The following is a 25,509-nucleotide window of genomic DNA, read 5'->3' on the forward strand; positions in this document are numbered from 1 at the left end:
AGATGTACAGTGGTGGTGAGTTACAGGCCTCCGCCTCATGCCCGGCGAGCCTGGGAGGTGTTTAAGGGAGGCATTTGCCAGTGATGATGTGCGCCTGAGAGCAGCTGGCGGGCCTTGGTGGCACTGAAAGCCCATGTCGTGTTCCCGAAGCTGCCTGGGGCTTGTTCTCTTTCCCGCTTCCGGTGCGCTGCCAAGGGAGGAGTCGGCCGGCGCTCCACCCGCTCCCCAGCCCTCCCAGGTCCTGCGCCTCTGCAGTGAGGCGGGGGGCGGATTCCCGCTGACCCACCGCTGTCGCTTTCAGATCGACTACCACTACATCTCCTCCCAGGGCTTCCCGATCGAGGGCTGGGCCGTGGTCTACTACATAACCCACCTGTGAGTAGCTCCCGCGGAGGGGGTTGGGGGTGGCTCGCCCCTGGAGCTTGGGTTACGCATGCGCTGAGGCCCTGAGGCCCTGGATTCCATCCCCAGCGCCACAGAGAATCAGAAGAAACCAGAAAGCTGGGGTGGCAGGGATTGCCTGCCCAAGTGGCCAGCCTGGGCTCCCGGGCCCCTGCGGTTCCGAGTGTGTGTGACACAGGGGCTGGCAGGACTTGGGGGCTCAGGCTGTGGCTGGCTCCTTCCTCCCACAGCCACTGGGGGCTCTGGGTGGGGTGCAGTGCTGTTGGCGCAACTTGAAGGAAGCGCTGCTCATGTGAGATGCGCTTCTGAGCTTGGCATGTGTCTTTTGTGAGGAGCAAGAGTAGAGAGAGCCGCCGCCCCGCGGACTGTTTTCTCTTCTAGTTTGAAGGGTGCGCTGCTGTTCATCACCATCGCGCTCATTGGCACGGGCTGGGCCTTCATCAAGCACATCCTCTCCGACAAAGACAAGAAGATCTTCATGATCGTCATCCCCCTCCAGGTACAGGGGGTCTTGGCTTCTGGCTGTGGGGGTTAAAGAGTGGAGCTGTCCCTTTGGATTGTGACAGACCCAGACTTCAGTAACTGCCGGGAGACACTTGCCTGCCTTCATCTTTAGAACCCTGGTACACGGTGATCTCGGCGTAGTACTTCAGAGCCGTGATGGAGACCAGTGAGTTTCAGTGAGGTGGACATGACGGGACAGCGGGAAGTGTGGAGGAAGCCCTTGCTGGGGCCACCCTCACTAGGATTTTTTTCTTTTTTTTTGAAACAGCACTGTGTAGTTCAGGCTGGCCTTAAACTCATTATGTAGCCTAGGCTGGTCTTGAACTCGTGGCAGTCCTCCTGCCTCAGCCTCCCGAGTGCTGGGATGATAGACAGGTGCCACCACGCCCAGCCGTTGCCAGGTTCCGAGCCCCTGGAGAGGAGCCCCATGCCCTCTCATACTCGGCAGAATCTGCATGCACGCAGAGCCTTAGCCGAGTCGCTCTCGGTAGCTGAGCTCGCAGCATGGAGCCCAGCGTGGGAAGAGGGACAGCTCTCGGCACCAGAGCCACCCCGATGCCGGCTGTGAGCAGCAGTGTCCCACCTCTGAACTGATGCAGACTGGTGGCTGTGGCTTCTCATCTGGAGGGAGGGGGTGGCGGGCTCTGTGGCCTCGCGGATGTGGCTGGGGTTCAGGGGGAGGCAGACCAGTAGCCGCAGAAGCCTGGACTGACAGTGCGGTCTGTGAGGCCGCCGCCGTGGAGCATGCACTTCTGCGGAGGCTAAGCCACTAGGGCTGCAGTGCCTGCCACGCTGAGCTCCACGGCCTGCCAGCCTCAGAGCCTCCAGGGCAGAACCGGGGTCTTCCTCCCACTTTGTCCCTGGCTGGCTTGTGGCTTCCTGCCCCACCTGGACTGGGACGTGGCGGGTCAGGGCCATTCCTGCTTCCCTGCTTTCCGACTTTGCTCCCTGAAGTGAACGCACAAGGTTCCCAGTAGCAGGCCTGGGATGCAGCTCAGCAGCACAGTGCCTGCCTGGCACGTGTGAGGTTGTGAGTTCGATTCCCGGTATCCCAAAAAAAGTTCCCAGTAGCATCACTGAGGAGCTTGGACCATGAATCGAGCATGCGGTTCTGGGTGTGCAGACCCTGGTGCTAGTGTGGGAAGCCGTCAGCATCGGCCTGCAGCTTTCACTGTCTCCTCTGGCCAGGGCCCGGGGTGGGAGTTGCTTGCTTGCTTGCTTTCTTTGTTTTTTGAAACACGGTCTCGCCGTGCAGTTCAGGCTGACTTTAAACTCCCTTTGTAGTCCAACCTGGCCTTGAACTCACAGTGATCCTCCTGCCTCAGCTTCCCCAGTGCTGGGTGTACAACAGTGCGCCACCACGTCCAACAGAAAGTTGCTTTCTTGTTGGGGGATTATTCCCAGTGCCTAGGGTGGAGCCCCAGCACACCCCTGCGTGCACTCCCACCCCACACAGAAAGTTCCTGAGGAAGGAGAGAGCTGGGTCCGTGCTGAGCGGTGCGCGGGACCTTACAGGCGCACTGTTCAGTCCAGTACCCGGGAGCAGCCTGCCTCTGTGAGAAGCCCACGAACGGAGGACAGTGGAATCGCGTTGAGGGGAGGGCAGGGGACAGGGAGCAGTCAGATGCTGTGGGAGGGGGCGCTGCAACCACAGGCTAACCCCTGCCGTTTGCGGTAAGTGCTGCTTGTGCAGTCACTGACCTGTAAGTCGACACAGGAGACACTGTGCTTGGAGCCGCCTGGGTGCCCGTGCCGGAGTCGCACGTTGTTCCTTTCTCTGCAGCCAGGCCTAGTGGTGGCCTTTAGCAGGCAGACCCTGTCTCGGGGATCTCCCGGGTGCCAGGGGGCGTCGCAGTTTAAGCAGCGGGAACATTTCATTCCCTGCATGCAGCCTCATACGGGGCTCGGAGGGAGGCACAGCCTTGAGGTAGGAGCGAGACCTGGGTGCAGCGCTGCGGCATCCAGCAGAGCGAGGCCCTGGGCTTGGTTCATCCTGCGCGGAGCAGCTGGCTGCCCCGGTGTGAAGGGAAGTGGGGGGCCTCAGAGCGGAGTGCCAGCCTGGTGATACCAGAAATGAACCGCAGCCACACTGCCCATCTGTGGGTAAGGCTGGGGCCGACCGGGCGGGGCTGTCATGCCAGCTCATGTGGTCAGCGCTGGGGCCAGGCCTCCTCGAGCCCTTACTGGACTCTGTTTCCAGGGCCGGGCGCAGGGGATGTGAAGAAGGTGCAAACAGCCGGGGTTCGGAGGCATCTTCTGTCTGCATGGTTTCCCCAGCTTGGCAGTTTTAACTACTTAAAAGAGTCTCAAAGCCCAGTGTGGAAATGCATGGGTGTGAGCCTAGCACTCTGGGAGGCTGAGGCAGGAGGATCACATGTTTGAGGCCAGAGTGAACAACTTAGAGACTTAGCTGAGAGCCTGTGTCCTAATAAAAAAAGAGCTGGGAAGCCAGGTGTGGTGACGCACACTCGTGATCCCTGCACTGTGGGAGGCTGAGGCACGTAGATCCCAAGTTCAAGCCCAGCTTGGACAACCTGGTGAGACCCTATCTGAAAAACAACAGAGGGCTGGAGAATGAGCTCAGCGTGAATGCTCTGGGTTTACCCCAGCAACACGCACACATGCACGCGTGCGCACAGCCCCAGGGAAGGCCAAGGGGAAGCCATGTTCTTTGGGCACACACAGGGTCGCACTCAGGTCGCTGTGCAGGTGAGGGTGGCAGTGACCTGGCCGAGCCGGGACTGAGGAAACACTGGCCGCTTGCAGGGCTGTGTGCCCGGTGACCTCTGCTCGGCCACTTTGGAACCACCTCAGCCACCTCTCCGCCCGCAGGTCCTGGCGAACGTGGCCTACATCATCATCGAGTCCACCGAGGAGGGCACGACGGAGTACGGACTGTGGAAGGACTCCCTGTTCCTGGTGGACCTGCTGTGCTGCGGCGCCATCCTCTTCCCCGTGGTGTGGTGAGTGCCGCAGCCTGTGGGGCTGTCCCCGTTGGTCCATGTCACACGGGGAGGCTGCCTGAGGACCACAGCTTTGCAGGGTCCCAGTGGCCAGGCCAGGGCCCACGTCCTCATCAAGTCCTGGGTTCGGGGATGGGCTGGGGGCGGGACGGGCATCAGTCTGCAGAGGTTGGCGGTCCCGTCTCCCTGTGCCCCTGCCGGGCCCAGGCCGCAGTGGGCCGGCAGCCTGGAGCGCGCTGAGTGGCTCCGTGCGGCGCAGGGACTGCTGGGGGGCTCCAGGCGGCTCTTGCCGAGCGCTTCCAGTCTGTCACTCAGGGACTCGGGCTGTCAGCACCTAAGCTGGAAACAGAAACAGGCAAGTTCTCGCTAACCTTTGTTCTCCAAATGTTTGCTTTTAGGTCCATCAGACATTTACAGGAAGCTTCAGCCACGGATGGAAAAGGCAAGTTCCCTGCGATGCTCCAGGCGCGGTGGGGGGGCGGGGGGATGCAGGCCCGCCCCGGAGGGGCAGCCGCGTGGTCAGGTGGCAAAGGCTGTGGACAGCCGCGGAGCCAGGCTGCCGAGGGGAGGCAGACTCATTTCACTGCCGCCCACCATCGTGGTTCTCATGTCCCGCGCTCAGTCAGGAAGCAGGGCTGGGCAGGGGAACGCTTCTCACTGGCGGTGACAGCAGAGGCCTGTGGACCGGGGCAGCCCTGCACACTGCCAGCCTCCCATTAGGGGGCCTGCCCAGAGGAGCCTTTAGAATGACCCGATGTCCTCGCACTGTGTCCTTAGGACCTTGGTGCCTAAGTCTCAGGAGAGGTACTTGCACGGTGCGTGCACGCGTGCACACACACACATACACACACAGGTTTTGTTCTGATTAGAAGAGTAAGGTAGCTGGGCGTGATGGTGCACGCCTATAATCCCAGCACTCAGGAGGCTGAGGCAGGAGGATCGTTGCAAGTTTGAGACCAGCCTGGGTTACAAAGTGAGCTCAAGGCCAGCCTGAACTGCCCAGTGAGACCCTGTCTCCAAAAAAGATCCCCCCCAAAAAAACAGGAAAGTGAAGTGGGTTCATTTTATAAGCCTGAACAGCGCCTGGCCCGCACGCCTGTTTCCCAGGTTCAGTGGCACATGGCGCCTCGCGTGGTGTCTGCGCTGCTGCTCTGAGGGAGTACAGCTGGACCTGGTGGCTCCACAGCGTGTCCGGGACTGTTCCACTCGCCGCTTTGCTCCTCGTGGCTGGAGAGGCAGGGCAGCGTGGTCGGCGCCACCTCTGGTCCTCCCAGTGCTGGCCATGGCCCTCGTTCCGTCTCACGTGTCTCCTCCCCTTTCCTTCCCTCCGAGGCACCGAGTCCCCAGGCCTTGGGAAGGCTCTCCTCTCGGGTCCTCAGGGAGTGGAGCCAGACCGAGGGTGGACACGGCACACGCTCAGGCCTCCCGCAGCCGGAGCCAGAACCGGAAGCGTAGCTGAGCCCCCTGCCCTCGGACAGAAGCCCGGAGTGGGATCCAGCTTCCGGCCCCACTGCAGTAGCTGCCGTGTGGGGTGCTCTTGTGCTTTTACCCTTCTACGTGCGTTACGGGAAAAGATGGCTTTATTATTTTTGTAATTAATGAACAGGGATTTTTTGTTATTTTAGTATATTAAGGTGAGACATTAATTTTCCATCGTTATATACTTTACTCTCCCTGAATTAGTTTTTCTGATTCTTCAGCTGAAAATATTACCAAGTCCCAGTCAGGTGAGGTGGTGCACACCTATAACCCCAACACTCTGAGGCTGAGGCAGGAGGATTCAAGTTTGAGCCCAGGCTGGGAAACTTAGTGACACACATTTTATTTAAAAAAATAAAAATAGGGCTGGGGTACAGCTCAGTGTGAAGGCTCTGAGTCAGTTTCCAGTATCAGGAAACCCGAACAGACAGACACAATGGAAACAACCACACGGGACTCCATGGCAGCATCTCTGGGTTGGAAACTTGGGTGTCTCCCCACGGCTGCTTCCTTCTGAGTGCGGCCTCATCTGCCCCTTCTCTCTGGGCCCTTTCTACCTGGGCTTCGAGGCTGAGCTCACCTGATCGAGGCCTCTCTTCAGTGGGGAATCTGCAGGGCTCCAGCCCTCTGGGCCCCAGCTTCTGCTGTGTCTGGCCCTGGCGCCTGAGGTCATTTCCCATGTGTCCACCAGGGGGCAGCATGGGGCTTTCTCAGCAGAGAGCACATGCAGAAGCAGGCTGACTGCGCTCCCATTGCTGATCTGCTGAGGAAGCAGCCGGCTCTTGTCAGCAAAAGATGATACAGACCCTCTGACGGGAGAGAGAAACGTACACGACACACAACAGAATGGAAGGGGGGTGTCCTCTCCTTGGAGGGGCTTTCAAGCACACCCTCAGTGGCCTCATTCATGCCATGCTTTGAAAATGCTTGTACTGGCCAGGCTGTGGTAGTGACACCTGTCATCCCAGCACTCGGGAGGCTGAGGCAGGAGGATGGAGTTCAGGGCTAGCTTGGGCTCCATAGCAAGTTCAAAGCCAGCCTGAACTACATAGTGGGAGAGTCTCAAAAATCCAAAACAAGTGGGGCGTGGTGGCGCACACCTGTCGTCTCAGCACTCGGGAGGTTGAGGCAGGAGGACCATGAGTTTGAGGCCAGCCTGGACCACACAGCGAGAGTCTGTCTCCAAATAAACAGCAGAGAAGATGCTCGTGCTTGTACCACTGCCAGGGTCAGGGAGCCGCGTTCCCACAGTGGCCATCTCCAGAAGAGAGCACCGTCCTGGGGGCTGACCCGGGGCAGGTGCAGTGTGCCTGCCCGAGGGGCTTCGGCGCAGCGCTGCCGGGCTCTGCGCCGGCTGCTGGCTCCTGTGCTCGGCCCTCTGTGCGCCTCGTTTACCTCTGAGACCCACCTGTCCTGGGGCAGCTGGCTGGCGAAGGCTGCGAAGCTGCTGTTGGATTTGGAGGCAGTGAGCTGGGTGGCTCTGGCTCCCTGGTCCCTGCCAGCCTCGTTCTCTCTGGACTCGCTGCGTGGTGTGACCCTGATGGGGCCTGCAGGGCGTTGTAGGCGCGGTGCAGGCTGGGTAACTGCAGCCCAGGGAGGTCCCAACTGTTCCTCCTGCATGGGTGAGGAAGCAGCTTCCCGCAGGCATGCTTGTGCCTCGCCTGCTTCTTTGTCTGGGTTCTGTTTACTGAAATTGAGCGCGCAAAGGTAGCCCTGAAGGCCGAAGCGCTGCCTCCTTAACCCACCTGTCCCCGGCCATACGCCGTCCCGTGTCCCTGAGATGCAGTGCACAGCTGCCTTTGAGCAGCCCGCTGCTGGCCTTATTGGGGCCGCCTGCTCAGAGGGGAGGTGGAGCAGCCTTCGGGAGAGCCCGCCTGTTCCAGAGAGCTTCTCCAGGGAGACAGCAGCCTGGGACATGGGAGGACTGGCTTAGCGGGAGTGCGGCCTTAGAGCGGTGGTTCCAGGAGGCGCTTGCCCCGGGGACCCTGGGCCGGGCCGCCCTCCCAGGTGCAGTGCGGGCCCCTGCTGTGGGCCCCACAGCGATGGGTAAAGAGCTGGGTGTGGGCACAACCCAGGCAGCGGCACCAGACTGTCCCCACGGCATTGCTTTGCCACTGCCGCCTGCTCTGGGGGAGGAAGGGCTCGAGTGCCTCACGGTGACCTTCACGATGCCGGGGACCTGCTGCTGTCCTCAGGGCTCAGCTCCGTGGAGCCTCCGTGCTCTGCTGCCGGCGTGAGGGACAGGCAGCGGGCCTCGCAGGCCCAGCAGCCGCGTGGAGAAGGACGGCCACGCGCTGTCCCAGACGGGGCTCTGGCGGGCGTTTCCTTGCAGGGAATGAGGCACCTTGAGCAGAACCAGCCCCACTTGTTGCCAGTGATCAGCACGAGCTTCCAGGTGGCGTAGACTCGGGAAAGTCACGGCCGCCCCGCAAGCTTGGCTGTCTCCGTTCTTAACCCACCGCCGAGGTGACCAGAGGCAACTGTCACCAGCACAGCCTGGAAACTGTTTCATAAGAGCTGCTTCAGTGTTTGTGGGAGGCAGAGGCAGGAGGATGGCATCTCGAAAATCCACAAACACATATTCTCAGGTGTCTGGCAGGGCCCTCCCGCCTTCTCGCACTTCACCCAGAGTGTGCCTCACAGCAGAGGGTGTGCGGAAGGAGGCCAGCAGGCTGTGCTGTGTTTCATTCTTTTTTTATATATATTTATTTTACAGGAAAACGTTGCCAGGCATGGTGGCACACACTTGTAATCTCAGCACATAGGAGGCTGAGGCAGGATTGCACAAGTTCCAGGCCAGCTTGGGCCAATAGTTCAAGGCATTTGTCCCCGAAAGGCCTGTGTGCCTGCACCACAGTCACCAGGTGGCCACGCTGGGAACCTGAGGAGGCAGGGCCAGGAGCGCTCTCACAGGGGGCAGGCTGCTCACCCCCCTTGGTTGATTTCCTACACATGCCACTTACCACTTGAGCCTGTGCCCCACCCCCTGTGGGGATGCCACCCACCTCGAGCTGGTGCTAGCGCCAGGCCCCGGAGACTACAGAGCTGTGGCCATGCCAGCCTCGCTGTGAAGCACGCAGCCTGAGGCAGCGCGGCTGAATGAGGCGGGTTGTCGGCTGGGGTGTCTGGGTCACTGAGCATCACGGCCAGGACCCGGCTGGTGTTGGGCATGTGTGGCGTCCTCGAGCCCTGGCTCCGATGTGACGTCTTGCCTGGGGGTGTCACTTGGCCACCAAGCTCCGGTGCCTGTTCCTCCCAAGGCGACTCAGCGGCCCTCGAAGTGGTGGGCCTGTCCCACCGGGTTTTGCTGTCCCAGTGAGAGCTGCTATCTTCTCCGGCCAGTGGTGAGGACTGATACCAGGTTTAGCCTGGAGACCCGGGAGGATGAGGCCGGAGGGAGCGGGCCCTGTGCAGCTGTGGGTCTGTGCCCCTCGAACGTGGGACAGCCCTGGCCCGGTGCAGCTGGATGCACAGGTGCGGCCTGGTTGCGGCGGGATGGGGTCTGGCCTGGGGGCAGTGCTGGGCGACAGGAGGCAGAGGAAGAGGGAGTCACTGGGTAAAGTCACCCAGGAAACTCGCCCTTCCTCTTGTCCCCGCGAGGCTGGAGGGTGTGCTTGTCAGCCCTCCCTGACCAGAGGTATGGCACCTGCTCAGCGGATGCTGGGCCCCTGGGCCCCCCACGTCCCTCGTGGCATGAGGCGGCATCTGTGAGGCCTGAAGGCTTGCTGCCCTGCATGCGAGTGAGGGTGGTGCCCCAGCCAGTCGGTGGCCCCTGAGTGCCTTGCCAGGCTCAGGGTGACCCACAGAGTCTGGGCTGTCCGCACTGCTCAGAGGCTGGACTTCAGGCCACTGCTGGAGAGGCTTGGAGACAGGCAGCAAGAGAGGACATTTTACTCGGCCAACTTTTACAGTGATCTTTACCCTTTTTTTTTTTTTTTTTTTTTTCCTTTTTGGCATGGTCTCTATGCAGTTCAGGTTGGCCTTGAGCTCACTTTGTAGCCCAGGCTGGCTTCAAACTCGCAACCATTCTCCTGCCTCAGCCTCCCCAGTGCTAGGATTACAGGTGTGCACCACCATGCCCCGCCAAATTTCTTTTTGACATCAAAGTCTCTTTTCATTCATTTCCTCAGTGTGTCACCCAGAAATCCCTGTAATGTCACTAACCCAATCACAGCTTCCTCCTTCCTTTTGGGGATAGCGCTGGGATCAAACTCGGCTGAACTTGGGCTCATTCAGACAGAAAGATGTGTGCTCACTGGCAGTGCCCTCGAGCTCATGGCGATTGGGGGCAAAGAGGGCAGCAGCGGCCCTGTCCTGGGCACGGGACCTGTCGTCGTCGTCATCATCGTTGTCATCGTCCTGCCTGTCCAGCGTGGGGAACCAGGCATGCTAGGCTCCTGGCCACCCTTGTCCCCAGCTCTGTGGCGTGCTGACATGCTCCTCGTTGGCCCGCCGGGCCCTGCTCTGCCTGAGCTGCTGACTTGGGGCTCCACTGCCAGCTCTTCTGGAGGTCACTGCAGTGCTCAGGGCCGCTGGGCTTCCCCCAACCAGCCCGGGTCATGAGCAGCGGGAAGTCTGACCCTCATCCCCTGCCAGTGGGGACGGCCCTGGTGAGCGCGGAGGTCATGAGAGGGACAGACCCTCTGGCTGCAGCCTCGGTGTAGTGGGCCTGACCGGCCCACACTGCACTGCACAGAGCTGGGGACTCTTGGCGTGGCGTGGCGTGGCGTGCTGAGCGGGAGGCTTCTGCATGCTGCGTGGCCTGGTTGCCCCTTCTCCCTCTCCACCCCGTGAGCACTGGGGGTTGAATCTGGGCCTCTGCACTAAGGTGCATCCCCAGCCCTTCTTTTTTTTGAGGTGGGGTCCCACCTAGTTGCTGAGTCACCCAGGCTGGGCTCCAACTTGGGACTCCCCTGTCTCAGCCTCCCAGGGCTCTGGGATTACAGACATGCACCTGCACGCATGCTTAGTCCACTTTCTGTTTGCTTTGTTGTGAGACCGGGTTGGTGGGGCGGGAGGCAGACCTCATCCCCCTCTCGCTTCCCCTTCCTGAGTAGCAGGGACCACAGTGCCACTGCCATGCCCAGCTAGGCCACTGGGATCTGCCAGTTTGGCTTTGATGCTTTGCATTATCTTCTGAGATTTAATTTTGCTTTAGGTGCATGGCTCTCAGCTGTTGCATCTGGTGACTGACACTGGCTCTCGGCTCGTTGCTTTGGATGTGCGTTGGGAATGTACTTGAAGTCGTTTTTCATGTGACCCCAAGTGGTTTGAAGATGAAGTGTGAGGCAGAGGGCGTCCCGTGACCCCATGGTGCCTTCAGGCCAGCGTGGCCTGTGCCCTCGGTGTGTGCTGGGTGCCCCCAAGCCGTGTGTGCCACACAGGAAGCCCTGTCCCTGCAGTGAATGGCCGCCGAGGTCAGAGTGCATGCGCTGACGCTGCCAGCATCCGGACTTCGCCCTTGTCTGGGCCTCTCCTGTCCTTGCTGTATTTGACTCAAAATTCTGTCTGAACCCTGTGGGCAGGGAGGAAAGGGTGAGGGGGCCGTGGGGGCGGTTTTGAGCCCGAGGCTTTGTGCTCCAGAAAGGACCGTAGGAAACAGCCCCACCTTCTTGGGCTGCCGCGGCCCACACCGGTGTGTCCCCCAAAGGCACCGCGCTTGCTCCCGGGGACGGGGTGCTGGCTGCTCCTCCATGGACTGAGAGTGCTGAACGGTTTCCCCGGTGCCAGGGGAGGCTGAGAGCGGGGCCTCGGAGGAGGGGGCCTGGGGTCCGAGCCTGGCTGTCCGCCTGCAAGCCCTGTGCCTTCGGTACCAGCCTGAGCCCCGCCAGGCCCGGTCCCTCGCCTGCCGACAGTGGTGGAAGGCCAGTGCCCGCGTAGGGGTGCTGTGAGGCGATGCTGGAGAGGGGCAGTCGCTCCACCAACAGTGGTGGCCAGTGCTGCAGTTTCTGTCACTGTCCTGCTTCCAGGGCCCTCCCGGAGGTCAGCCGGGGCAGGGTGAGCTCTCCCGGCTGTCGGGAGGGCAGCTCCCACTTCCGTGGACGTGGGGCCGGGGAGATGGCCTCGGGCGTGTGCAGGGGCGGGGCACCGCTGCCGCACTGGGGCACTGGGTCTCGCTTCGGAGTGTGCGCAGCCCGGGCAGCTCCAGCAGGGGCGGGGGAGAGCAGGCTACATGGAGCAGCGGACCAGCAGGGTCTCGGACTCTCCAGCCAGGCCCGTCCCACCAGAATGGGGGCAGCCCGGGCCTCCTACGCAACCTCCAGGTGACTGCGACGCCCGGATTAAGAGCCCTCGCTGGCAATAAATTCTCACCTTCACCCAGAAATCCCCACTGCGGGGAGCCAGGCGTGAGCTGAGTTCTGCGGCACGCCCGCCCGGGTGTTTATCCCTCCCCGGCTCATTCCTTGACCATATTTGCTGCTCCTACATGCTGGGTCGGAAATAGCCCGCCCGGCCTCGAGCCCTCGCTCCCGTGGGAGCCCGGGGAGCGGCAGGCAGGGCCTTCTCCGTCCCTGGAGGCAAAGCCTAGCGAGGCTGGGATTCCGCCCGCGCCGCTGCTTTCCTGGAGGTGCAGGTTTCCCGCCCCGCCCCCCGCCCCTGCCTCCAGACCCCTGCAGTCCCGCCTTGTCACTCAAGCCTGGCTGCCTGTGGGTGTGGTGGCTGCTGCAGCACAGAGATGCCACTGTGGTCACGAGGAGGCCCTATGATCTAACGGTCTGACGCCCTCGCACCAGGCCCTGAGGTGGGCACTGTGAGCTGCGTGCCTTCCCTGGCAGCGCTGAGGTGGGCGTCACGTTCCCGCCCTAGCCGGTGTGGAAGTGGAGGCTCAGGCCCATTGACCATCTGAGGTCACACAGCGGGCGAGAACAGAGTTGGGGTTTGAACCCCAGCACTGAGATGCGCAGGGCCTGTATTTCTGACCTTCAGTGTGCCTGTTTGCACGCCCCACCACGCGGCTTTGCTGCCCCGAGCGCTAGCGCAGCCTCAAGGCGGACACCCGGGCGACTGGGGACAACGATGTGACGACCAGAGGTCTGTGTGTGTGGCTGCATCTCAGGGACAGCACGGGCCATTCCTGAGGTCCTGGGCAGTGCGGCCCCTGGGCCGGTGACATCTCCCCGCAGTGTGTGTTGTGTCACTCGGATTACTGTGCAGCCCGGCGCGGCTGCCTGCCTCAGTTCTTCTTCCACCCAGTGTGCGGTGGCGCACCTGGTGTGGTATCGGCCTGCAGGCCTGGCCACTCCTCCTCCTGTCCTCCGCTCCCTCACCTCTGTCCTGACAGACTCCACCCGTCTCCTCGACTTCTGGGCCCTTCCTTGCCCCCCACCAGGTGGGAGAGCCTGTGGTTCCAGCTCCGTCCGTGCCGCACCGGTCCTGCACCCGCATCCGGCTGGTGCTCCTGGTCCGCTCTTCCCTGCAGGGAGCTCAGTCTATAGATCTGAGCGGGAGAGAGCTCAGTGCCGAGCACTTAGCTCACTTGCTCAAAGCCCTGGGTTTAGTCCCCAGCACTGCAAAACCAGTGACTTAATTTTTGTGGATGTGTGTGTCTTTTTTGAGACAAGGTCTCACTTTGTAGCCCAGGCTGGTCTCTAACTCACAACAATCCTCCTGCCTCAGCCTCCCGAGTGCTGGGATTACAGGCGTGCGCCACCACACCCAGCTAAAACGAATGATTTAAAAAGAAAAGTAGAGGTCCAAGCAAGGCCTTGTGCTTCACAGAGCCCAGCCCTGAGCACCAGAGGATGGGCTCAGGGATCCCACAGCTGACCTCACACAGGATCTGCTGGGGCCTGGCCTGTTGCCAGCCTCTCCCCCGGCCTGGCCCCACCATGCTGTTCTTGGTCACACCTGCTCCTACCGTCCCCCTGTGGTCGTGGCAGCCTTCCTGGTCCCTGGCCTGCAGCTTGGCGGCTGGGAGCAGCAAGGTGAGGCTTCTCTGCCTTACCTTCGGCTCTGGGGGAGCGCAGTAGGGCTTTCCTCTGTTGGGACAGCAGGCAGGATTTGTGGGGACTCAGGCATCGCGTTACTTCCATGGTTTCATGCTGGGTGCAGTTTTTCTCAGGCCTTCCTAAGAAGAGGAACCTGGGGTTCACTTTCCAGGCAGTCCCTGTGTGGGCAGCGGGGTTTTTGGGGCGTGCAGGCTGACCAGTCCTGGTTGGTCACTTAGGCCAGCGCCAGCAGAGACACAAACGCTCCCAGGAGCCGGGAGGGTGCTGCATCCCACGCTCACCGTGGCCTGGCTCAAGTCAGGCCTCGGTGGGTTTGCGCCAATTATATGAGAAGAGAGCGAGACGCAGAGTGAATGTCTTCACAGTAAGAAGATGGTGCAGCAGGGACATGGCGCAGTGGTGAGCATGAGCCTGGCAGGCCGAGGCTTGGTGCTGGCTCTGAGGTTGCCCGACCGTGTGCGGGGCCCTGCGTCCGCCACTCCCTTGAGCCGTGCGTGTGCGTAAGTTCTTCGCAGCTCTGGGGGTGTGGGGGTCTTGTCCCCACGTTCGCCTCAAGGTCCCCCACGCACACGGGGCCTCTCAGAGCTGTTTTTGTGCGTTCCTCCCTGCTCATCAGCGTGAAGGGAACGTGGGGTAGGCTTCCTGGAGTTGCTTTTGAACCCTAAGCTTTGTCGCCCGCTGAATGCTGTTAAGCGAAATGAATCTGCCTCCTGCAGGAATGGTCCTGAAGAATGAGAGGCTGGCTCTGGGAGGGAGCCAGGCTACCCTCCCTGGTCGTCCGTGAGTCATAGCCCTCAGCAGTGGCAGGAAGTTAGATGGCCTGGCAGGGACCTCGCGTGCACACGCGGGTGGGACAGAGCCAGGCAGGGTGACTGCGAAGGGCTTGTTACGAGGCCCGCGATGAAGACAGAAGTGAAGTTGGCCAGATGCCCTGGGATGCGCTGCGCTTGCACCCTTGACCCCTGAAAGCCCAGGCAGGGCTCCAGTGCCAGCCTGCTGTGGGTCCCAGGGGCGAGGCAGCTCTCGGGCAGGTACAGGGTCTGGTGGTCAGTGCTGTGGCTGTGTCAGCTGTCCATGCCCTGCCGCACCACTTGCCCACCTGCCCGCTGCTGTTCCTGCTGCTGGAGGGAGCCTGCCCAGCGGTCTCCTTCCCGGAGGCATGACTTTGCTCAGGGCCTCAGACCCACCACTGGATGGTCAGGGCCTGGGCGTGCGCAGTGTTCAGTGGGGGGAAAGCTAGGCTGGGTGGTGCACACCTGCCGGAGGGAGGGTTGCTAGCGCCCATGAGCTCAGGGATGACCTAGGCAGCGAAGTGAGACCCTATGCGAAAGTTAAGTAGGAAGTGGGGAAAGATAGTTATGAGCTTTTCATTTTGTTCTTTCTTTTCCCTAGCTGCTATCAACTTAGCAAAGCTGAAGCTTTTCAGACACTACTATGTCCTGGTAAGTAAAGCAATCCTAAGCCTTGTGAAATCAGGTCAAAGATCAGAACAAATGAACTTTGAAAGGTGTAGGAACTCGTGAGGGGTTGAGCTACTTGGTCCTGCTCGAGTTCTACTTTTTAACATCAGGTCATGTCTCTTAAAATGGTTTTTGGTTATTTTTTTGTTTTTTTGGTCTTTTTGAGACAGGGTCTCACTATGCAGCTTAGGCTGGTCTTGAGCTCACTTTGTAGCCCAGGCTGGTCTTGAACTCACAATGATCCTCCTGCCTCAGTCTCCCAAGTGCTGGGGTTAAGGTGTGCGCCACCATGCCTGGCTTTAAAATGAAAATTAAATATCTGGGCCACTACTTCCTAAATCTTACTTTTAGATTTGGCTTAAAATACATAGGAAAGAGCCATGCATATAGTGCATACCTGTAATCCCAGAACTTGGAAGGCTGAGGCAGGAGGGTTGTCCTGAGGTTCGAGGCCAGCGTGGACTACATAGTGAGACCTTGTCTCAGAAAAACAATACAAAACAAAAACCAACTTAGAAAAATAATTCATGCTTGATGTGAAAGCAGAAACGAATCCTAGCACCGGGCCCTTGAGGAGCCCACTCCCTGGGTGGCAGGTCCTCGCCGGGCGTCTGTCCTCGGCTCTGGCGCCCACAGCTGCTCCCTTGCTTCACCGTTTGGCTCGTTTGGGAAATGGGGCTGCAGAGTCACGGTGCTCCTGCATGGCACTTTTCCTCACTTGAAATTACTGGAGCACCGAGCTCGCTCTCCAGTGTCTCCTCTCAGATACCCTGCAGGAAGCTGGTCTCGGGTCGTGGTAATATTTCCCTTAAGACTAGAAATTTGAGGCAGTTTTTGTAAAATGTACACAGCGGGCAGTGGTGGCCGTGCAGACAGCTGTGAGCCGCGCCCAGACAAGTGTGCTGTCCCCAGGGGTGCGGAGCGCGCCGGTTCACCTCCCGAGTCCTCACAGGCTCGAAGGCTCTGCTGCCAGCTTAGCTTCGACTGTCGAGTGGGACCGCACCGGGGTCTGAGCAGTGTTCACGGCTTCAGCAGAACAGCAGGGACGGGCGACCACTCCAGCTGTGGTTCTAGCGAGGGATAGTGTCATCCCCTGAAGTGAGAGCCTCTTCCAGGGCACTGGGCCTTCATGCCGGAATCCCGAGCCTGGTCCCAGGGAGCAGGGGTGCCCGGCGTAGACCACGCCCTGCATCTGCTGGCAGGGACCAGAAGTCCTTTTTTTCCCTGGGAACAGCGAGCTATTCTTCCAAGCCTGAGAGTGACGATGTGGCCCCCTGGTGACAGGCCCAGGGGCGTGCTTGTGGCCAGGCGAGAATCGATTTGTCCTCCCGGGCCGTTCGGGGGTGACCGTGCTCAGTGTCTTGGTCACCTGGACACAGGAAGAACTCCTTTGCCTATAGCCGGTGGGAGTCGTCTCTGCGCATTGTGAGCGCTGTGGTTAGCACGTGAGCACACGCGTGCGTGCAGTGTGTGGTCCTGTTCTCTGGACGCAAGCGTTGGCACTTATCTCCCAGTGGTTTTCCTCCTCCTCCTGTCGTCCGTAGATCGTGTGTTACATCTACTTCACCAGGATCATCGCCTTCCTCCTGAAGCTGGCTGTCCCCTTCCAGTGGAAGTGGCTTTACCAGGTGCGCTGACCTTGGGACCCCCAGAGGGCTGAGGATGTGTATGTGGGGACAGAGTCTTGCGCATGGCCTCTGCTTGCCCTGCTTTACCTGGGGACCTGGGGGTGGCCACCAAGACCCTCCAGCTCAACTGCTGCGGTATCTGAGCAATCTAGGAAGAATTGCATTGTTGATCGATTGATTGATTGATTGATTTTTTTGTCTTTTTGAGACAGGGACTCGCTCTGCAGTTCAGCCTGGCCTTGAGCTCACTTTGTAGCCCAGGCTGGCCTCAAACTTGCAACAGTCCTCCTGCCTCAGCCTCCCATGTGCTGGCTCACAGGCGTGCACCACCATGCCCAGCTGCATTGTTGATTTTAGTTTTCAATTTAAAAATTCTGTGGAGAGGAGAGCCTCAGGCAGAGAGAGAGAGTGATTAAAACTCGCAGGGCTTGGAGTGGTTCTGGATCCCTCCCTGTGCGTGTGGTACTATCACAGTGTCTCTTCAGTGGCGTAGAAGTGTCTTGCTGCCAGAGTCAGCCACCAAGTGATTTCGATGCCCTTTGTCTTGACGAACTTGCCCTGTAGGAAGGTGTGGTGTGGAATGAGCTCCTCAGGCTGGGGCTGTAGCTTGGCGGCACAGCGCCTGCCTGGCAAGTGTGAGGTCCTTTTGATTTCCGAGTTGTTCACAGGTACCAGCAAGGTGGGCGTGGGGGCGCCTGCCTGTAATCTCAGCACTCCGGGAGACTAAGGCAAGAGGTCACGAGTTCAAGCCCAACCTGTGCAATTCAGTGACTTAGTGAGACTCCATCTCAAAATAAAATTAAAAGGGCTGGGAATGCAGCTCAGGGGGAAGGCCTGCAGTAGATCCTCACTGCTGCAAAAACAAAAAATAAAGGGGGCAGTAGAAGGGCTGGAATGTGGCTCCGGTAGAACACGGGCCTGTATGCATGAGGCCCCGGCTCCATGCCCCAGTACCCTGCCCCTGGGGGCTGGCCGCCTTAGCCCCTCCTGTGGTCCTGGCGCGGCCTGAGGGGACTCTCGGAGCGGGGCGGCCGCGCTGACCAGCACGCAGTGAGCCGAGGGCGGCTGGGCTCTCAGCTTGCTCAGCTCCTTGCTTTCTGAGGAACCCGTCACTGAGCCCTTTACTTCGGTGCTTTTTAAATGTGCAGCTCCTGGATGAAATGGCCACCCTGGTGTTCTTCGTTCTGACGGGTTACAAATTCCAGCCGGCTTCAGACAACCCCTACCTGCAGCTGTCTCAGGAGGACGAGGACCTGGAAATGGAAGCTGTGTAAGCCGCCTCCCTCCCTGCCCATCTCCCCGCTCCCCCTCCCCTCTTCCCCGGCCCCGCCCCTTTGCTCAGTGCAGGCAGCATCTGTGCTGCCTGCGTCCTGCTGCCCCGGGGATGGCCTGTGTTTAGCGGAAGGATGCAGACACGGGCCACAGGCGTATTCACCCTATCAGAAGCACGGTGTCCGCCAGCCCGTGCTCGGTGTTCGGAGAAGTGGAACGGGCCGTGTGGTTAAGCATCTTCGGGGCATGGTGGGAGCCTGGTTCAGAGCCCAGGCATTGCCAGCTCCTTCCGGTCAGCAGCTTAGGTCTGAAAAATGCCATCTTTGGAGTCACCGGCAGGGCTGCCACGAGCCCTACAAGTCCTCTGTATCGGATGCCTGAGTGGCTGGCTGTCCACGGCTGCATGTGGGTGACCTGTGGCTGACCTCTGTGGCCCAGCGTGCGTCGTGGACAGTGACCCTGGGCCACGTTTTCTGTTCACTAGCTTGTGACTCCAAATCTGCTAGGCCAGCTCAGCTGCGCGTGGCGATCGGCCTCAGCGGGGCTCTTCCCTTCTCTTTTCCCGGGGTCCCGAATGCTGCTCATGGTCCGGAGCCGAGATGGACTCGGCCGGGCCAGGCCCTGCTTGAGCGTCTGTGTGGCTGCGCTGCTGAGCTCGCCCTGTGCAAAGGAAGGGACCGGGCTTTGCTCAGGCAGCAGGAGGCGGCCGAGCCGCAGCTGCACTGCTCATGGCGGCAGCCTCTCTCTCGGCTGCTGGCCAGAGAGGCACAGATGCCAGTCGGCTGGTGACAGCTGCCCCGGCCCACAGGAAACCTTCCGGCCGCCCCGGCCCCCCTGAGACCTGCAGCTTGTCCCCAGCTTCACGCAGCTCCCTGGGCCAGAGCTAGGAGCTGGAGGGCTGGGCCGCAGCGTCCCCAGCGCTGCTGAGCTGCACCACGAGGCTGGCCTGGCAGAATACCTGGTCCCATCCGCCTCTCAGTGCTGCGTCTTGAAGATCCATTTGTCTCATGGACCCCCACAATTGTTTTTTTTTTTTGTTTTGGCCTAAGTGTTTTTTTCTAGATAAATACTGGGGTTTTTTTTTTACACAATCAGATTCTGTTGGTGCATTTTAGATATCATAGTGATCACGTTCGTCAGAGAGAATTTGTATCTGTACGCAGTATAGCTTGGTTCTTGTTTTCCGTTTCCCTCCCCTCCCAACAGTCCTTCCCCTCCGCATTTACAAAAGCTTTGTTTCTAGTTTCTCCTTCCATTCTTCTTTCCCTTTTCCCTTCTTTCCTTCCTCCGTCCCTCCCTTGTTCCACTTCCTATTTGAACATTTTCTTCCTGCTTCCCAATACCTGCCCTCCGTTATGCTCCTTACACCCTCGGGCTTTTCACACACAGAAACAGTGTGGTATCTATACTTGTGAGTCAGACTTACTCCAAACAAGATTATGGTCTTGAGGTGCATCCATTTTCCTACAGATGACTCAAGTTTGTCTTGCTTTATAGCAAAGAAGCACTGCATTGTATATAAATACATTTTTGAGACAGGGTCTCGCTATGCAGTTCTGGCTGACCTTGAGCTCACTTTGTAGCCAGGTTGGTCTTGAACTTGCAACTATCCTCCTGCCTCAGCCTCCCTAGTACTGGGATTACAGGTGTGTGCCATCACACCTGGCTAAATCATGTTGCTATAAACATAGGTGTACATATATCACTGTGACATGATGCTTTTAACTGTTTCAGGAAGATACCTAGAAGGGGAATAGCTGAGTCAAATGGAACCTTTTTTTTTTTGGTTTTTCTCCGGTACCGGGAACCGAACTCACGACCTTGCGCATGCCAGGCAGGAGCTTTTGCCGCTGAGCTAAATCGCCAGCCCCATGGAACCTCTTAATTTTAGTTTTTGAGGAATCTCCACACTGATATCTACAGTGGTTGCACCAATCTACACTCCCACCAACACTGGAGAAGGGTTGCTTTTCTCCACAGCCCTTCCAGCATTTATTATTGGTTGATTTCTTGGTAATAGCCATTCTTTCTGGAGTGAGATGAAACCTCGGTGTTGTTTTAATTTGCATTTCTGAAATGACCAGTGATGTTGAGCATTTTTTCATATTTATTTGCCATTTGTACTTCTTTATCTGAGAAATGCGTATTCATCTCAGATTCCCATATTTGGGTTGGGTCTTTAAATTTAGGGGTCTGATTGTTTTTGAGTTCTTTTATATTCTAAATATTAATCCTTTGAAGGACAGCTGGAAAAATTTTTTCCATTGTGCAGGTTTTCTCTTCACTCTGTGGGTGATTTCTTTTGCTGTGCAAAAGCTTTTTAATATGATGTGATCCCAGTTGGTTTTTTGTAGTATTTTCTATGTGATCAAGGTTTTGTTCATAAAGTCTTTGCCTACACCTATATCTTCAAGAATTCTACCTATTTTATTCTCTCTTCCACTAGATTTGGTGTTTCTGTTTTAATATTTAGATCTTTGATCCATTTTGATTTTAGTTTAGTGCATGGTGAGAGACATGTCTAGTTTTAGTCTTTAGTATGTGGAGAGCCAGTTTTCCCAGCAGCGTTTATGAAAGAGGCTATCTTTCTTCCAGTGAAGGTGTTCGGTCCCTTTGTCAAAGATGAGGTGGCCGAGCGTGTTTGGAGTTGTTTCTGTGTCTTCTAACCTGCTCCACTGACCCTCGGGTCCGCTTTTTGGCCAGTACCGCACTGCTTTTATAGTGCTAGCTTTGTAGTAGAAGTTGGGGATTGTGGTGCTCCTGCCTTCCCCTTGTTTTCCACAGTTTTCGCTATGATAGGTCTTTTCTGGCTCCGTATGAATTTCAGGATTATTTTCTGTAGTTCTGTGAGGTATGCTGTTGGTAATTTGACTAGGACTGGATTAAATCTGTGTAACAATTTTGGAAGTATGTTGGCCTAAAATTTTTAAAAATTTCATTGTGCGGTCTGTCTCTTGCTGACAGTGCTTGATGCTGGCAGTGGGTGTCCTAGCGAGCCGCGCTCAGTGTGGACAGGAGGCAGGAGCGGACAGTGTCAGCCGGCCAGCCCAGAGAGCTGCTCTTCATCCTGTCCGCACTGAGGCGTCGGGATTGCAGGGTCGGGTGGCCCGTGCTGGCCCCTGTGATACTACTGCAACAGAGGGAAGAGGCGTTGGGGCCCGCAGCGGAGGAGCGCTGCGTCCATGCCTGACCCGCAGAGGCAGAGCCCGGGGTGAGGCGGGCAGGAGCCAGGAGCTGAGGCGGGGACTTCCCTGCTTACGGACTTTTTCCCTTCTCAGGGTGACGACGTCAGGGGTGATGGAGAACATGAAGAAAGTCAAGAAGGTGACCAACGGCTCAGTGGAGCCCCAGGGCGACTGGGACGGCACCGCGTGAGGCGCGGGCTCTGCAGAGGTCGCTGTGGATGCTGTTGTCGGAGACCTGTCACTCACCGTCCTATGGGGAGCAGGAGCGGCTCCCGGCAGCAGCCCCGGCGCACTGCGCACCCCACTTCTCCTCGCTTAGGGAAACGGACCCGTGGGTGGCCGCAGCAGGACCGCCCTTCAGGTGGCGGCTGCGGGCAGAGGACAGATTCGCCTCCGGTTCACTTCTCAATGTGGAGCTCTAGGGTACAAGCAGCAGGGACCCCCGTGTGTGCGGACCAGAGAGGCGCGTGGCCCTGGAGGGCGGGCGCTGCTTCTGGACACAGCCGGATAAGGCGGGGACACGGCATCTTTGGGGGACGAAGGGAACGACATTTTAGATAGCAAAGTGGAAATGGCGTGGTAGGTGGGGCCCCAGGACTCCCCCAACACCTTCGCGCCCGGCGGGGAGGAGGGACCCTGGCCGCTGCGTGCCTTCCAGAAAGGCTCGGTCGTGCCAGCCAGCCCCCCTCCAGACGTGGCTTTCTCGGGGGAGGTGGTGGGATTTCCCGGACGCCCGTCCCTCCGGCCCGTCTCTCTTCTGCAGCTTGCAGCTTTGTAGGACCGGAGTTCAGGGTGCACGGGGAGGGGTCTTCCTGGAGGGGCAGCGGGGGCGGCGAGGCCGCGGTGCTCACCCTCATTAAAGCTTTTCCGCGGGGCAGGGCTTCTCACTGGAGCATTGCAGAGCCGCCCTGAGGCCGAAGCGCCTGCGGTTCTTGAGAGAGCGGGGCTCCGCACTGGGGCTCTGCGCCCCGGGCTCGGGGTGGTGCGCTTCGACCTGAACTGGGTTCGGCTGTCAGCAGGCCGCGCCTGCGGGCACGGGGACGCTGTGGGACCCGGCCGCACCCCCCTCGTTAGGCTTGGGAGCCCAGGGTGTCCGGGCGGGAAGCAGAGACGCACTGGGCGCCGTCCCCGTCCTGACTGACAGCACTGGCGCCACTGCGTCCCTTCTGTCTGGATTAGCACCCGCAACCCTGGCCGCCCTGTGCAGGGTGGGCGGCACGCACCGCTCACCCCTGGGCGGGGCGGGGCCGGTGACCAGGCCCAGGGGGCCTCCTGCTGCTCGGTGCGTGATGGAGGCGGTGGCCGCAGGCCGGGTGCTAGGAACGCTTTGTTCTCTGCACAGACAGCACCCGCAGCCCTGAAGCTGCGCCCACGCGTCCCTCCCTCCGAGGGGTGCACCCACGTCTCCCCTGCCCAAGGGCAGCGCCCCACCACGGAGCGCCGTGGGGCCTCCTCAGCCCGTTACACTCGTGGCGTGGGGGTGTGTTAGGCCTCACACCCCAAGGCGAGTGTGCTTGCCCCAGCCTCACGCCGTCCGAGAAGGCAACGGCCCGCGAGATGTGTCCTGCCGCGTGTCTGCAGCAGGCCAGCCCGGCCGGGGGAGCAGGGACACACAGACCAGAGAAGGGGCCAGAGGCACAGGTGGCTTCCTGCCAGCGGCCGGTTGTGGGCCACAAGTGCGGGAGGCCCCGGCCCGGCTGCTTAAGGAAGGTGGCGTCGGTTCCAGGCTTAAAGCTCCGCGTTGCGCCCTGCCCTCGTGAAGGCTGACAGCGGGCCGCGGGCCTGCCAAGTCCTCCCCGCAGCAGCTCAGCCCAGTGGCGGCCTCCAGCTCTTCCTCCGGCCTGCCCTCTGCAGCCTGTGCAAATGTCCACGTTTGCTTTGAGAGCCTACTGGGGCCTGCAAGTGCTGCTGGCTGTGAGATTTAATAAAGGTGTATTTTGCTAGAAAATTATTTCTTGGACAACAAGAACAACCATTGCTCTCTCGATCCTGGCTGTTAGCAGCAGCCAAGGGCATCCTCTGCCTGCTTGCTTGTCCTGCAAAGCTTTAAGCAGTTAGTGCAGGCACCTCGCAGCGTTTGAGGTGACCGTAGCAAATTGGCAGTTTATTTTCCTGCAAAGAGCAGCTGATCCAGCATGCAAGATGTTTTCTCAGACCATAGCCTGAGTCCGTTGTGTTTTCTTCTGAGAAACCACTGTAGAGTAAAATGCCTGCGTTTAGCCTGCGAGTCCGCTGTGCGGGTGAGGTCACAGCCCAGCCGTGTGAGCTCTTCTGGCACTTCTGTGCTTGATCCCTGGGTGCCACCCCTACCCCACCCGGCCTATGGACTCTGGGCGGGTGCTGCTGAAGGCCTGCGTGTATCCAGCGTTTCCTCCAGGCGGGCCTGCGAAGGCTGCATTTCCAGAGCGCAGGGGAGTTTGATGCTGCCTGTCTCTGCTTCAGACTGCAGAAGACGCCCTTCCCAGCACTAAGACGTGCATCTCCTGCAGGCCGTTCGGGGCCAGCCCTGAGAGCCGGAGCAGGCGTGTCCCAAAGCATTTGCTTTGACCAGACCCCGAGAGCAGTCGGGCTGCTGAGCTGCTGGCCCGCGCCATACCCAGAGCAGCTGGCTGCTGTGCCTCGCACTGCCAAGCCGCTGTCAGAGGAAGCCACCACCACCAACGCCACCACCACCACCACCGCTGCCTTGGCCTCCCCTGCCCTTGCAGCCGCACAGAACAAGTGTCCCCAGGCCACGGTCCCCTCTTTGTTCCCCGCCGGGCTTCAGTGCGTGTTACTGAAGCGGACCTTGACTGGCGGTGTGTGGGAAAGTAGCATCTAGAACACACCCAGTGTCCCTCGAGATCTGCACCAAGGTGTCCTGGCAGCCCCTGCACACCACTCACACTGTCCCCACCTGCAGTGTGGCTTGTGGTCAGCAGGCTGGACGCACCCCAAATTCCTTAGGTCTCTAGCCAGCTGCTGCAGCTGTGGCTCCTGCTTGGCTGGAGAGCTGGGTAGAGCTTTGAGATGGCTGGGTGCCCGGGCATGGGGGCACCCCCTGCGGTACAGGGTAGAGAAGCACCCCAGGGTGAGGGGTGGGAGCAAGGACTCGGCCACAGCGCCTGGGGGACCTGGCGGGCTGGCGGCGGCCGGAAGTCTGCGGACAGATGTTGAGGGGGAGCTCCGGTTGCAGTCAGGAGAGGGCCTGGCTCACTGAAGCTAACGCCCTGCTACCTTGAGGCCCAGTTTGAGACTTCGGGAGCAGAGGGCCCTCCTGGCATTAGAGCTACTCTTCGTCCCTGTCCCCACGGGGGTCCGGATTCCTTCTGCGGCTTGTGCAGACCTGGTCATGGCGGGAGGGCCGTGGATGCGATGGTGCCCTGTGCTCTCTGCCGGGTGGGGGCGGGGGCTCTCGGTGTTTTCCCAGCACTGACGACCGCGAAGAGTTTCTGTATCGAGTGATGGGCGGGGGTCGGGTTGGTGGCGCGCGGGCCGCTCACTGCCGCAGAGGTGTACAGTAAAGGCGCCGCGACGGAGACAAGGCTGCCATCCCAGCAAGCCTGACTCCCGGCTGCTTCCTCTCCTCCACCTCCTCGTCATATTTTTCCTTTGTGATTTTTGTTCATTAAATTAGTTAACTGCCACCCACCTGCTCCCACCGACGACAGTGACACCTACTAGAGCAGCTTTTAGGGTCTCGGCAGCTTGGTAGCAGCCCCAACAGATGCCACAAGCCACCCGAGACGGGTCACTGATGCCCTGCCTGCTAGGGGCCGGGGGCCGCTGTTGAGATCAGGCCCTGAGCACTCCTGCCGCCCGAGGGGAGGGACGGCAGGGACCTGCGGCAAAGCCCCCCAGGCACAGGTATCGGTGTGCCGCCTCCTGCCAGGTAGCTGTCAGTTTCCCCCACCCAAATCAGAAGTCCAGGCACCTTTAAAAGCCATCCGGTCCCAACGCCTGTGTTTTATTAGGCGGTGTATCACACAGTAAAACTCATCTTTGTAAAAACAGCAGGATGAGCTTTGAGATGTGTGTACAGTTGCACGGCTCCACTGCAGTCCGGATGGAGCCTCCCCTTGGCCTGGGAAGCACCCAGTGCCCTTCCCGGCGCAGCTGCCCGTCTCCAGAGCCGGTGCCGCCCCGGCCAGTGCGCGCAGTCCGCAGTGTCGCAGGCGTGGACTGCAGTGTCCTGTGTGTCTTCCTGTCACGCAGTGAACTGATTCATGAGTTCACCCATCCAGCGCCCTCCTGGAGAACTACGCAAGGCAAAGCCTACAGGTGCTTCTACCACGGGCTGCCCCGCCCAAACCAGTGATCGTCGGGGCCGGGACAAGAACCTGGGTCTCGCAGACTGAAGAGAATAAAGTCGGGGCCTGGCCCAGTCAGGCCACTGTGTTGGGAGAGGGCTGTGACAACGTTAAACTCCTGGCTTAGAAGTGAGTGACCTAGAAGTACAAGAGGAGAAGTACAAGAGGAGTGACCTAGAAGTACAAGAGGAGAAGGAGCTCTAGGGTGTGTGTCACCAGCTGGGGTTTTGCCGGGAGGGACCGTGCCTCAGGCTGGCTGTTGGCGCCGGCCCTGCTGGGGTCCTGTGTACCCAGGGATGCCAGCAGCCGGGGGGGGGGAGGGGCTCAGATCTAGGTGGGGGTGTGCTGAGGCAGCTCAGGCTGGGGGCAGATGGGGAC

General features: G+C 59.6%; 1 protein-coding gene across 1 annotated transcript in view; it reads left to right on the top strand.

The window, feature by feature from the left end:
* Gpr107 (G protein-coupled receptor 107) overlaps positions 1–24,412 on the top strand; it is a 56,903-nt gene extending 32,491 nt beyond the window's left edge. Inside the window, exons 11-18 of the mRNA XM_005408338.2 lie at positions 302–375; positions 784–901; positions 3,739–3,869; positions 4,268–4,311; positions 14,690–14,739; positions 16,302–16,385; positions 17,534–17,655; positions 20,936–24,412. Of these exons, the coding sequence (XP_005408395.1) occupies positions 302–375; positions 784–901; positions 3,739–3,869; positions 4,268–4,311; positions 14,690–14,739; positions 16,302–16,385; positions 17,534–17,655; positions 20,936–21,032 (720 nt within the window). The 3' untranslated portion in view covers positions 21,033–24,412. The remainder of the gene's footprint in view (positions 1–301; positions 376–783; positions 902–3,738; positions 3,870–4,267; positions 4,312–14,689; positions 14,740–16,301; positions 16,386–17,533; positions 17,656–20,935) is intronic.
* Positions 24,413–25,509: the final 1,097 nt, after the last annotated feature.

This window comes from Chinchilla lanigera, unplaced genomic scaffold (assembly GCF_000276665.1).
Source record: "Chinchilla lanigera isolate Chin_1 unplaced genomic scaffold, ChiLan1.0 scaffold00112, whole genome shotgun sequence".
NCBI lineage: Eukaryota > Metazoa > Chordata > Mammalia > Rodentia > Chinchillidae > Chinchilla > Chinchilla lanigera.